We start from the raw sequence: 12890 nt of genomic DNA, 5'->3' as shown, positions 1-12890 counted from the left end.
TATAGCTTTACGGATGAGGAGGAAGAAGAGCTTTTAGGGTCCGAGTCAGCGTTGGCGTGTTCAAGAGGCCGGGAGGGCCCCGGGCCACACCTCCTTCCCACAAGGTTCTGAGGCAGGGCCCCGAGCTCCTGTCACCCACCTCACCCCAGGGGAGCAGGTGGCCCTGCAGGGCCCTGCTGCTCCCTCTGGGTCCCCAGCGTCGGGGGTGTAGCTGGGTGAGGGAGGCAACAAATCAGAATGACTGGAACTTTGCATCCTGCTTTGCTTTGACCGCATGTACCGAGCTGCAGCCTCTGATGTTGTATTGCGTTTCCAAAAATGGGATCCAGTGAGATGGGACGAGAGCAGAGCTGTAGAAGCGTTTACCTGCCAACCACCCCCGAGTTCAGGACACTCTGGACAGAAAGACTCACTCCCCAGAACGAGAGCAGGGAAGACCTGGTGACGCTCGTCACCAGTCAAGCAGCGTGGCCCCCTCCCCAAGGTCATCTTGTCTAGATCTTTCTCTGCCAGGTCATCTCAGTTCAATAACCCTCAAAGCCCTGGTCTGTTGTGTTCCTTCACTGTACGGTTTCTGTAATAAAAAGTGTTAATCCACGTTAATCTTTGTGAAAATTATTGCGTGCAACAGTATTTTCTCGTGAACCTCCCTTTCCTATGTGAATTGTCCCACTTTTTTATTTATAAATGTCTACTTTTTTTTTTTAAAAAAAAAAAGGCAAACCAATGTGTTGTAGACCTATATGTAACCTATTCCTTAGTCTCATAGGTATGTTATAAGAATGGATATTTTACTTGGCTTTAGAATGTTTTACAAGAAAAATAATTCTTAACTGATCAAGTCCTTGCTACTAAAATGCTTGTGTTTTTCATCATGACGTCGTGTGCTTCTAAATTAATAATCATTTTCGTTGTAGAAAAATGGAGTGAATTTATATTAGTCTTGGAAACTAATAATAGCATTGTAAATTTATGAGATGATTTTAACAGAAAAAAATTATAGAAGAATATAGTTATTTTAATTGTAATATTACTAACTGTAGGGTGAGGAAGGGGTCCCGTTGTGGTGAACTATGTTATAGCTTGTTACTCACAGTTTCTTTTTGATCATTTTTTCGGTCTCTGAGGTAAAACGAGTTATTAATTAAAATTTGTAAACTCACATATGCATATTGTATATGTGTAGAAATGTAATCACACTTTGTCTTGGAATCACATTAAACTGTTTGGAATCACTGTAGACTCCGCCTGGCGCGCTTGTTTGTTCTAGAACCAGACCAGGTAGCAGACCAAAGAGGGGATGGTTACCAGAAACACCTGTGCAGAGTCAATTTAGCACTTTGGAAATGACGTGATAACCCTGAGCACGTGGGAGATGCATCGCTGCCTTTGAAAACTGGCCGGGGTGACAGGGCTGTGGAAGGTGGGCCTCGCCGCAGTCACAACCAGCCCGACATGCTGGGGAGACTTCAGGCCCCCGCTGCCTCCTCCTGGCGCCTCAGCCCGTCCGCGTCCCTGCGCCCACCCGCACCCACCAGCCTGGGGGCTTCTGCTCCTCCCAGATCCGGCCCTGGGTGAGGAGGCCGGTCTGCACACAGGTGCTGCCTCCCCTCACGGCGTCAGGGGACGCCTCGCCTCGGTGGTAGCATGTATCAGAATTTGCTTCTGGATCATGTTCCATTTTGCGGCGACACCACGTTGGTTCATCCACTCCTCTGCTGATGGACACCCGCGGCCCCCCCTGCTGACCCGGTGAGTGACGGTGCTGCGGGTGTCCCGGCTGGCGGCGCCGCAGGCAGCTGCTGGGAGTGGAGTTGCTGGGTTATAGGGTCGCTCCGTGTTGAGAAGCTGCCAAACTACTCTGTGCAATGATAGCTCCTTTTTACATCTGGCCAGCAAGTCTTGGGGTACCCCCCTCCCCAACAGCACTCTCTGCGATTCCATGGCCAGAGTTCTCAGCCTCAGGACTGCCAGGCTCCTGCCCTCCAGCCTGGCTCCTCAGCTGTTCCCTCAGCTCCGGCCCCTCTGCTCCAGCCGCACCACCTGCTCTGGGGGGATGCAGCCATTTGCTCCCCCTGCGCAGCACCCACACCGCCTGAGAAGGAAGGCCCCACACCCTGCCCCGTGTGCAGGGCCGCCTTGCCCATCCGCTGCCTCTGTAGTGGTCAGAAACCTCACCACTGTCTCATGGGACCCTCTGCTCCCCAGAGAAATCCAGGCACTTCCAGCTCCCTCAACCCCCTCCTCCCACAAACCTGTCTGCCTCAGTGTCTTTCTCCTTCAGCCTCTGAGCAGCCAGGTCCCTGCATCCACCTCACCTTGTTCACTCTCCAGAGAGCTTTCCCTCCAAATCACACCTTCTTAAGATTTATTTACTTACGCGTACAAGAACAGGGGTGTAGGCCTGAGGTGTGGGGGTGAGGGCATTCCCCAGAGACAGCGGGGAGAGAACAGGCAGACTGACTGAAACGCACTGCTGAGGCGAGCAGCGGGGAGACAGGAGAGGTCTGCTGTGGGGCATCTCCCTGGTGGCTGCGGAGAGCTTCATCGTGCTGACGCTTAACCCCTTGCGCCACCAGGGAGGCCCTGCCCCTTCTTCTTTTGGAATTTCATGCCTCTCTCTCTTGCCTGTATCCTTCAAGGACCAGCCGAGTCCTCTGGGCAAGCCTGCCCGATGCCCCTGGCGAGGTGGGTGTCCTTGTCCGGATTCCCAGCCGCTGCACAGGTCTCATGCCGCTGCTGCCCACAGCGCGTGCGCCTTCCAGCAAAGCCAGGGCCTCGTGCAGGGGAGGCTGTGCCTTTCACCTGTCTCCAGGGCACCTTGCGCAAGGTCAGGCCCGGGGCGGGTGGCCAGGAGATATTTGGCTACGTGGACACTATTCAGCTACTTTAATTGCCCAGTCTACCCAGTGCCCCCCGTGGAGGCTGTGGCTCCCAGAATCCAGGTGACACCAAGCAAGCCCTGGATGCAGCCCACACCTGGGCTGGGGTTCAGGTCAGCTCAGCCCAAATTCCAATGACAGAAGAATCCACACAAAGGATTTAGGAAGAATTTCAGTCTTTTTTTCAATCAGAAATGCACTGCCAGGGGTGACCCCCTGGAAGGAGAAGCAGCAGCGTGCTGGTGGGGTTGCAGCTTCCAAACCCCCACACCACGACGCTCTGGAAGTGACGCAGGCCCGCAGTGAGAAGCCCACTCGCAGCGTCCACACCTTCCCGCAGGCGTGTTGGCTGCCGGGTGATGAACACCGTAAGTTGCTCGCTTGAAATACCGATGAACAGGAAGTGGAACTCTAGACTGTCCCGGGATGGACTTCCAGGCCCCTGCGGAGGGCCAGACCGCGAGATGGCACCGTCACTCCCTCGCTGGAGCCTCTGCCTGCTGGGGCGCCGGCCCCTGGGGGTGCTCCCGGCTGTGTTGCCCGCGGGAGTCACACCCACGCACCTGTTGCAAACAGCCAGTGTGCATTTTCCTGTGAGTGACTTGCCTGACGTGGCACCCTCCCCTGGAGCAGCTGGGCTGAGGCGGCTATTAAGTCAGCGTGACGCAGAGAGCGCACACTTCGCAGGCAGAGTGGCCTGTGACCTCTGGCGCACACTTCATCCTTCAGCAGGACCTGGGACCCTTCCCACCCTGCACACACGGGCCCTGCAAACTTCCTGGTAGCCATTTTTTCTCTCCGCAGGTTCCCTTACAATCTGGCAGTGCTGGAGGGTGGGAAAGACCCCCCACCTCTCAGTAACAACCCCCCATCCTGACTGCAGGGGAAGGGCAGCCGGGGAACTCTGCACAGCGAGCTGTCCCCGGGCCAGTGTAGAGGCTCCTTTCCACACACTCATCTAGGGAAAGTGAGGCGTCCCCTCACAGCCCCCAACGCTGAATTGGGAAAGTGAGGGCATTCAGGTGCCCTTGGAAAGACACCTCTTGACATTGCGTTTTAAGTCTTTTTATGTTGTTGTTTTTTTTTTTAATGCAAGATTTTGGGCCTCCCAGGTGGTGCAGCGGTTGAGCGCTGGGTTGTGAAGCAGCCTCTGCAGCGCTGGTTCGATCCCCGGCTGCTCCCCGGCCACCGGAGGAGGGTCCCACGTGGCGCACAGACCTCTCCTGCCGCCCGCTGCTCCCCTCAGCAGTGTACTTCGGTCCTTCTGCCTGTTCTGTTCCCTGCCCTGTCTCTGGTGAGTCCTCTCACCCTCCCGCGCATCTGGCCTGTACCCCAGCACTTGTATAAATAAAAAATAAATCTTAAAAAAAAAAAGAAAAAAAAATGTGCGACATTGATTTAACATCTGGACAGAGAAATAAAGAAACTGATGTCAGGAGCTGAAAACATAATGCCAAGTCACACCTCGGCGAAACATCAGTGAGTGCACGATAGCCGGAAAACAGACCACAGCCCTATTAATTCCACAGATCTGAGAGATGCGGTGGGAAAAAAATTAGAATGCTCGCTTGTCTTGACTAATGTTAGCTTCCTTCAGCAAGGTTTTAGAAGAAAGAATTGAGCTTAAGAAAGGAGGGGTGCGTTTGCAAACAAATAAAAGAGAGTTCAAAATGCACAAGGCTGGGCTTCCTTGGTGGTGCAGGGGTTAAAGTCTCAGGGCTATCAAGTTATGACCAGCCTCTGAGGTACAGCATGGTTTCAATCCCTGGCCAGGGAGCTGACCCACATGGCACAGCAGACCTTTCCTGTCTTTCCCGCTGCAGTGTATTTCAGTAGATCTCAGCAGTGTATTTCAGTAGATCTACCTGTTCTGCTCCCCACTCTGTGTCTGGTGAATCCTCTCACCCCTCACAACTCTGGCCTACACCTCAGTTTTTTTGTGCAAAAAAAAAAAATCTTAAAATGCACAAGACTAAAGCAAAAAAGTTCCAACTGTAAGAAATAAGACTGGCAAGATGGTTCGAGCAACAAAGCCCTGTAGAACTCTGCTGACCAACACAACTCAGCCTGCAGCAAAAATCAAGTTAGGAAAGTGGTTTTCCTCCATATTGCTTGAGAGGCCTGAAACAAGTCAGTTCCCGTTAGTGAGACAGGAAGACAAGAATCTGTAAAACAAAGAATGAGGCAGCCTTGCAGCAAGGGTGGCCCAGTCAATCCTTCTCATTCCAGACGCCAGCTGCAGACTGACTCAAGCTGGCTCTGGCTCCGCCTTAAATCCCTTTCAGGGTCCCCCACACTACAAGACTGACTGGACCGTTTTCAACCCCAAGTATCTGTTTGGACTGTTTAGCGCCAATCAACTTGTTTTCCATTTTCAACGCCAATAACTAATGAGCTGAGCTTGAACCTGTTTGGTCCATTTAGAATCCTAGAGCCAGATATAAAAGGGGGGGGGGGTTGGGGAGAGCCCACTCCAGCCTGCACTCAGGTCAGGACTGGCTGGTGGGCCTGTGGGCTCAGGGAGCAGTGGACTGCATGCAGAAAAGTCGACAGAAGTTATCTGGAAACTAATAGTAAAAGAACTGAGCGAGCAGAGCAGGACCTGGTTTCTCTCTGAACTGTTTTCTGAAAGTGGGTCAAGACCCACATTCATACACACGGCTCCCAGGCTGGTTCCCTGCACCTCACCCAGTCAGGGACACCCAATGGGTACCGGGGAGGCCCCACAGCAGCTTGTTCCAGGGCTCCAAGTGCATGTGTTGGAAGGGTTGGCAACTGGTGCCTCTGCAGGCCCGGAGAGCTGCCACGTCGCCCCTGCTCTTGCTGCCTCCCCACCTGACAGCAGGACCCAGGGAAACTCTTACCTGGCCTGGTATGAACATCACCTCTTGTCTGTAGCCAATCCTCTCCTCTTCTCACCCCCTCTTCCCCCAAGGCAGAATAAACCACCCCTCAAGTGAGTTCCAGAACATTCTGGTGCTTCCCAAGTTGTTTTCTCCACTCCCTGTGTGCTCCTTGGGGGATATGGCTATTGATCCCCTCGCCTGGCACCGTGTCTGGCCTGTGGTGGGTGTGAATAAATGTTTGTCATATTGAGGTGAACACTAATGAAGGTGGCAGATGGAGTGCTCCTCGGATGGCTGAGAATAACCAGTGGCTCAGTAAAATTAAAGGGTGCCCTGAGGCCACACTCAGCCTGCTGCCCGTTTTTCCTTCGGCTCCTACACCCTGCCGCCTGCCTCACTAGGTCAGGCGCACCGTGGCGGTGCACCCCGCACAGCCGGACACCCTGGACAGGCCCCTCTGTCCACCCCGACACGATCCTGGAACAAATGGCAGCAGACTTCTCTGGAGGCCAGTCATCGCTTTATTCCATCAGTGACCAATACAAGAGCACCACAGACACACAGGGGCTGCCTGAGCACCCCGGGCAAGGCAAAGAGGGTGGATGTGGCGGGCCCTGGCGGGGGAAGACTTCCCTCCCTGTGTCCCCAGCAAGGGGCGGGGGGCCGTCTGCGCCGACAGCAATGCAATCTGTGTCAGCCCCCTCCTTCCTCAAAGCACCAGGGTCGCATGAGGAAGGAAGGCTCCAGGCGGGGCCGCAGGAGACTTGTTGGGTGGCTGAGGGAGGACTCTGAGTTCGAGGAGACTGTGCGTGAGATGTGTGCGTGTGTGCGTGCGTGTGTGTGTAAGGGACACGCGCCTATACTACTGAGCATGTGGGATTTCACCGCTGAGCCACAGGACCTGCCTGGGGCCAAGGAGACCCGCCGGAGCCTGGGCAGGGAGAGGGGCCCAGGGCGAGACCACCCTCCTCACTGCTCCGCCTGAGAGGAGCCCGGGGCAGGCAGGTCCAGAGCGCCTCTGGCCTGACCCACCTCACGTGTAGGCCGTCTTGCTGCACACCCAGGGCCGGGTCATCAGACACTCCGTTGACACCAGCCTGGTGGGCTCCACGAAGACGCACTCCCCCGGGCCCGCGACGGGGAATCTGTGGCCGGGAGAGAAGAGACCAGGCTCACGCAGCCCATCTCCGGGCGGCTCCTGCCTCGGGCGGCTCCTGCCTCGGAGGCGCCTCCCAGGTCGTCCCGCCCTGGTGGGTTCCAGGCCTCCCACTGGCTCCCTGGTGTGAGCGCAGGGCCCCAGCCACCTGGGGGCGCCCTGGAGCTCCCGGCCCGCTTCCACAAGCGTCCCTGGTCAGCCACTGACCCCAGGAGCCCAGGCCCGTTCCGGACACCCTCCACCCACCCCCTCCCCTGCACCGCGGGTAGCACAGACCATGTGGGAGTCACACAGACTGTGCGCCTGTCCCCACCCGTCCCTGAGGCGGTCAGTTCCTGCTCAGCGGGCACCCCTGAGACACGCCGTCCAGCACAGCACAGCTCAGCAGAGAGGAGCCAAATTAAATCCCCTCACAGGCCGGGGTGAGCCTGGGGACCCCCGAGGCTGTGTGGCCCAGGAACTCACTGAAATCATTCCTGAACCTGTGGTGGGGGTGGGGGTTCTCTCCCAGCCTAAACTCATCTCTCTTGAGTCTCCAGGGTGCTCCCGGCCCTGCTCCGAGACCCCTGCCGAAGCTGGGACCTCACAGGCGGGGACATCAGAACAGGCCCAAGAGGCGGCTGAGAAACCAGCCCCTTGGCTGCCAGGTGATCAGCATTCTGGGGACCCTGGGCTCCAGGGCTCTCTCCAGCGCTGAAGCAGGAAGCTTCCAGAAGGGCGGCAAGGGGCAGGAAGTGTGGGGCTTCCGCAGGAGCTCTAAGACTGACCTGGGATGGCATGGGGTGGGGAAGGGAAGGGAAGAAACAAGTGGCCACGAGGGCAGGAGGAGTGCAAGATGGAGCGCAGGGGAGGCCGGGGCAAAGCAGCAGGGGAGGAGGCCCCAGGGACACCTGCGCCCTATGGTAAGGAGGCTGATCGCCAGCTTCTGGCCACGGTGGAGGTTGGGGGGCGTGGGTGCTGTTCTGCTCTGGCCCCTGCTTGGGGACACTCGTGTGTCATCGTCATCAAGTAGCAGCCACGCCCCCTGGCTCCTCAGGGCCGGTTCTTCCAGCAGTAGGGTGTGGCCTAGAAGGTTCTCGTTCCCTCTGATGCACTCCCCTGCATTTCTCTGAACCTCGACTGCCCACACACACCGGCACCACCCACCACAAACACCCCCGCACCATGACCACTGTCACGTCACCTCACACACCAGCCACTGCCACATGCTTGTGTCCACGACACACACCAGCAGGCCTCCAGGCTTCTGCTCTAAGAGTCCTCCTCGTGCCAGGGCTGGGCTCCCCCATGGTCACTATGTCTAGGGGCACACCCCCGTGACACAGTGCAGGGGGGGATCATGCGGCCACGATCTGGCCCATGCACAGGACCATCCCTGGAACGTCCTTCCTTCCTCTTGGCCCTGAGGCCACACCTCAGCCATGCAGACAGCTGCTGCACCCCGGGAGCCAGGAGCTGGGAAGAGCCTGCGCCCAGGAGCAGAAAGTGCTGAGCCACCAAAGCAGAGGGGTTTTGAGGGAGAGGGAGGAGCCCTTATGCGAGCCATTATCTGTGGCCGCAGAACAGACTAGCTCCAGCGTGGACCCCAGCGGGTCTGTCCTGGAGACTGTCGGGGCAGGGAGGGGGGTGTTAGGCCTTCCCCAGTCTAAGTTCGGCGGCCAGAAGACGAAGCCTCAGCTCACGTGTCGGGGTCAAATGGGTCCCCGTTGACCCAGTGGAATTCATCCCCGACTCTGCGCAGGCCAATCCAGGGCTCCCGCCGGGTGAACTTGAACATAAATTCCTGCACCAAGGAAAGAGGGGAAGCCTCAGAGTCGGACGTGGTCGCTGATTGTTCACCCACCCCAAAGCTGAGCTCGGTCTGGAAGATCCTGGCTCCCAAGAGGGATAGCTGTGGAGAAGGGGGATGCCTCACTGCACCCTGAAAGTGAGAAGCTGGGGTTCAGCGCGCCCTGCACGCATTCTGACCTCTCAGCAACTGCCTGCAGTGACCTCTCAGGGGCTGGCTGTGGAGCAGGTGCTCTGGGCTAGGAAGCTGCGCCAGCTGTGCAGGGTCACGCGCCGGCCAGGAGCCTGCCTGCAACAGCCTGCTTGATCTGGGCTGTTCCGTCCGTCCAGACAGGGGTGATTTCTAGATTATCTGCTATTTTGGACTGCCCCGCCCCTGCCACTGCGCTCCACATCCCAAATGGATTGCGGTCCCTGTCTGGGGCGTCCGTGAGAGCGCCTGTCTGCTGTGGACGAGCAGAAGCCGTTGTCTTCACGTGGCACAAGCGCACTTCCACTTGGCAGCGCCTGCCCTTTGCAGTAGGACCTGAGCTCAGCCCGTCAGCCCTCGATGGAGATCACCTGCGCTGACAGCAGCGGCGCCAGCGCCCCCATGGGCCCGCCCAGGCAGCAGAGGCCGGAAACACGCCCTCGGGGACACTGCCTCCTGGGACGTGGGTCTCCCCTAAGTCTCCTCCCATCCCCCCACCCCCTCCACCCCCCCCACACACACACACTCACCAGCTCCTTCTTGCTCTGAATGACAGCCAGCGCGGCCTCGTGGGTGTGGCAGTACTGCCGGCCCGTGTTCCAGTCCCGGGGCTCCTCGGAGAAAAAGTAGCACTTCCTGCCGAACAGCAGCCAGTCCTCGGGGCAGGGCGCCTCGCACTTGATGCAGCCCTTGGAAGCTGCAGGAAGAGGGGGCTTGGACCACCAGCGTGTCTGGCCACCACCACCCGGGCTGCCCCCAAGGGCCTCTACTCTGCTCCCCAAAGCTCCCGCCATCTGCCTGGACTCTGGCGCCCTCAGCGACAGCTCGGGTAGCTGTCCTCCAGGTGAGCACCTCCCACAGGGCCGGCAGGCTGGGCTGAGGTGTGACCAGTGACCGGAGGAATCAGGGGCTCCACCAGCAGGGCAAGTCACAGTGGGTCAGCCCCCAGCCTCCACCCCACCTCGCTTCTCTCTTCCCCTCTCCTTGCTTTCATTCTGTTTCTCTCTGTGTCCATCTCTATGTCTCTGTATGTCACCCTCTGGGTCACCCTCTCTCCGTCTCTCCCTCCTCCCCCAACTGTCCTTGGTCTCCCCTCATTAGCCAGCAGGGCAGCCTGTTCCACATTTGAACTGTTAGAAAGTTCTTGATCACCGCCTAGTCCCAACCTGCCTTCCAGTGACTCAGACCTACTGGCCCCAGATGGGCCTCCAGAGAGACCTGCCCTCTGCCACCTCCTCGAAGGTGCCTTATCCAGGCTGACACAGACACCAGGCCTTGGGACCCCTTGCGGGAGCCATTCTTTGGCCCCCTATCCATCCTGCCCTGCCCAGCCCCCGGCTCACCCCCCACCGAACCCTGAGCCAGAACATGCCAGCGCCCCGCCACCAGCACCAGCACGCAGTCCAGGGCGGCCATGGGCTTGGCAGGGAGCGGGCTGTTTAGACAGAGGCTCTGTCGGTGTGGACCTCCGGGGGGGACCTTCCGGCACTCTCCGGGCCAGAGGTCACGGCTGCCACCAGATTCTCAAAGGCCTCCTGGCCAGAAGGAACTCAGCTCTGCTCTCCACTGTGTTCACATGACCCGTGTCCAAGCCAGGTGTCCCCAGCCCAGAACATGAGTCGGTCACTTTTTAAATCCAAATGCAGGAGCTGATATTTAGTTCTTCCAGGTGTAGCTCATTCACCTGGGTGCATTTGGGATTGTGTGTGTGTGTGTGTGTGTGTGTGTGTGTTATGTAAAGATCAGTTAATTTATTGCCTATTAAGTTCCGTTTCGTAATTTTTTGCTGTAGTCACTGACAGGCTGGCCAGGATGACTTCCTTTCCTGCTCAGGTCTATCCAACCTCTGGCTTATGCTCTCAGCAAAGGAAGATTCTTAGAAGAAACCAGGAATATAATCATAGATGTGGGTGTTCTGATGCAATCTATCTTTAATATTGCTCCATTGTACATTGAATGGATTTGTGTTTTTTTACGGACTCTTTAAAAAACATGTAGAAACGTGTGCAGTGAAAGGTGCTTACAAAAGGGTTACTACTTGCACCTATTTTAACCGCTTATCTGCAGGGAGGAGAAATAGACACATGGGTCTTACGCTTGAGACTATAACCTGTTCTTATGGTCGGAGTACAAGTTTATGGGTCTTTGTTTTTTTGGCAACTTGTTCATATTTTTGCTTTTGTTTGATTGGCTCATTTGACATTTTAATCTTGATTTTTCTTTGTCCTTTTGTTAAGATTTATTTTTATTTATTTATGTATACAATAACTGGGGTGTAGGCCAGAGGTGCAAGGGGTGAGAGGATTCACCAGAGACAGAGTGGGGAGCAGAACAGGCAGATCCACTGAAACACACTGCTGAGGGGAGCAGCGGGCAAGACAGGAGAGGTCTGTTGCGCCATGTGGGTAGCTTCCTGACCAGGTATCAAATTTAGGCTGCAGTGGTGACAGCACCGAGACTTAACCCTTAGGCCGCCAGGGAGGCCCCTCGTTGTCCTTTTAAGCATTTGTACAAATCCCCTAGCACACTTTTGTTGATTTTCAGGCAACTGGTTGATTTCAGGCAACTGTAGACCATGTCAAGCCAAGAGCAGGTCTATGGCACTGCAGCCCAGACTGATGGACACCACGCTGATACCAATTAATTAATCGACACTCTGGCATATCAGCTCAATGAGCTGAAGGTCCACTTGGGACACTGACCAGCTCACCCCGGTCTCCTGGCACTTCTCCACGATCAAAGACAGAGGCACTGAAATCATTTTGCAAACACTGCTGAACCCAGGAGCACACTATGACTTGAACCCACTGTAGCAGCAGAAATCCCTGGCCATCCAGCCTTGCCTGAAACTTCAGTTTGCTCCCTTTTTATTCCTTCCACTCTTTCAGTCTCACAGGCCAATACATGTTTCTCAGGTCTTGTCCCCTTGGAGTGCAAGTCCCTCTTTCTCCTGGTCTCTAGGAAACTTCTGTCCATTCTTCAAAACTTAGCACGCATGCGCCCCCCCTCTGGGTAACCCCATGGCAATAATACGTCCATCACTGGACAGGAGAAATGATCCATGCCCAGCTTTTTTTTTTTTTTTTAAGCCAGTAGCACTTAGCACAGGGCTCAATAAATGTTTGTTGAATGAATAAGAGTGATCTGTAAGCCCCTTGCCCCAAAATCATCTCTCCCAAGAAGCACTGCCTCCTAACCCACCGCATCTGGAAGCTCTCTCTCTACCTGCGGAACGTGCTTCCGATAAGCTGTGCATAAACCGAATTGTGCAAACGCACGAACCCATGCTCACCCAAGATGCTCATCACCACCAGGATGGCAAACAGGAGGACGGCAATGGCGCCCAGCAGGAGACGCGTGGTGGTATCTGAGGAGAAGAGAAAGGGGTCAATGCCAGCCCCCGCAGTCCCCCCTGCCAGCCCCAAGTCTCATAGTAAGACACTCTGGTGCTGGGTTCAGCAATCTGCTTGACCAAGCCATCCAGGTGACGGTAAGGCATGCTGACCTCCGAGAACCTCGCTTCCAGAACGCACCCGTGATGTGCGATTCCCCAGCTTCCTCACCCTGCCTCCAGGGCCACACAGTTCAACTCCTCTGTCAGAACTTTCCGATCTTTAAGCTTCTGTCGCTTGTCGTCCTAGTTTCAGTCAGATGGACTCCTTGAAATAACCTAGTCCATTTCACAGCCGGTCCACTGGGTGTTTGCCCCCCAAATTTTCCTCCCCTACTACTACCTCCTTAAATCCAACCCACCCCACACCTTTCATCCTCTTCAGGAAACCTATCCTGACCCTCTGGGGTCTCCTCATTTTATTTCAGTCTATTTGTTGCTATCCCTTCCATCTGAAATTTATATTTAGTGAAGGAAGTCTTTTAGACTTTAGGGCCTTTGAAAGGTTTTTTATTGTGAGAATAATATATATATAACACAAAAGCTGCTAATTAACCAGTTCTCGGTGTACAAATAGCACTAGTTACTTCGATGATGTTGTCCAGACCCACTGCAAGAGTGTGTTAGTGTCTCCACC

The 12890-nt window shown here is 55.7% G+C and overlaps 1 protein-coding gene across 1 annotated transcript in view; it reads right to left on the bottom strand.

Annotated features, from left to right (window-relative positions):
* Positions 1-6213: 6213 nt before the first annotated feature.
* Positions 6214-12890, bottom strand: part of CLEC2L (C-type lectin domain family 2 member L) — a 10953-nt gene continuing 4276 nt past the window's right edge. The window contains 4 exon segments of the mRNA XM_037514316.2: positions 6214-6873; positions 8567-8667; positions 9393-9559; positions 12155-12229. Of these exon segments, the coding sequence (XP_037370213.1) occupies positions 6762-6873; positions 8567-8667; positions 9393-9559; positions 12155-12229 (455 nt within the window). The 3' untranslated portion in view covers positions 6214-6761.

The sequence above is a fragment of the Talpa occidentalis genome, unplaced genomic scaffold, assembly GCF_014898055.3.
Source record: "Talpa occidentalis isolate TD23 unplaced genomic scaffold, MPIMG_talOcc4v2.1, whole genome shotgun sequence".
In the NCBI taxonomy this organism is placed as follows: domain Eukaryota; kingdom Metazoa; phylum Chordata; class Mammalia; order Eulipotyphla; family Talpidae; genus Talpa; species Talpa occidentalis.
The sequence above is the reverse complement of the archived record's forward strand: the minus strand, read 5'-3'. Positions and strand labels throughout refer to the sequence as shown.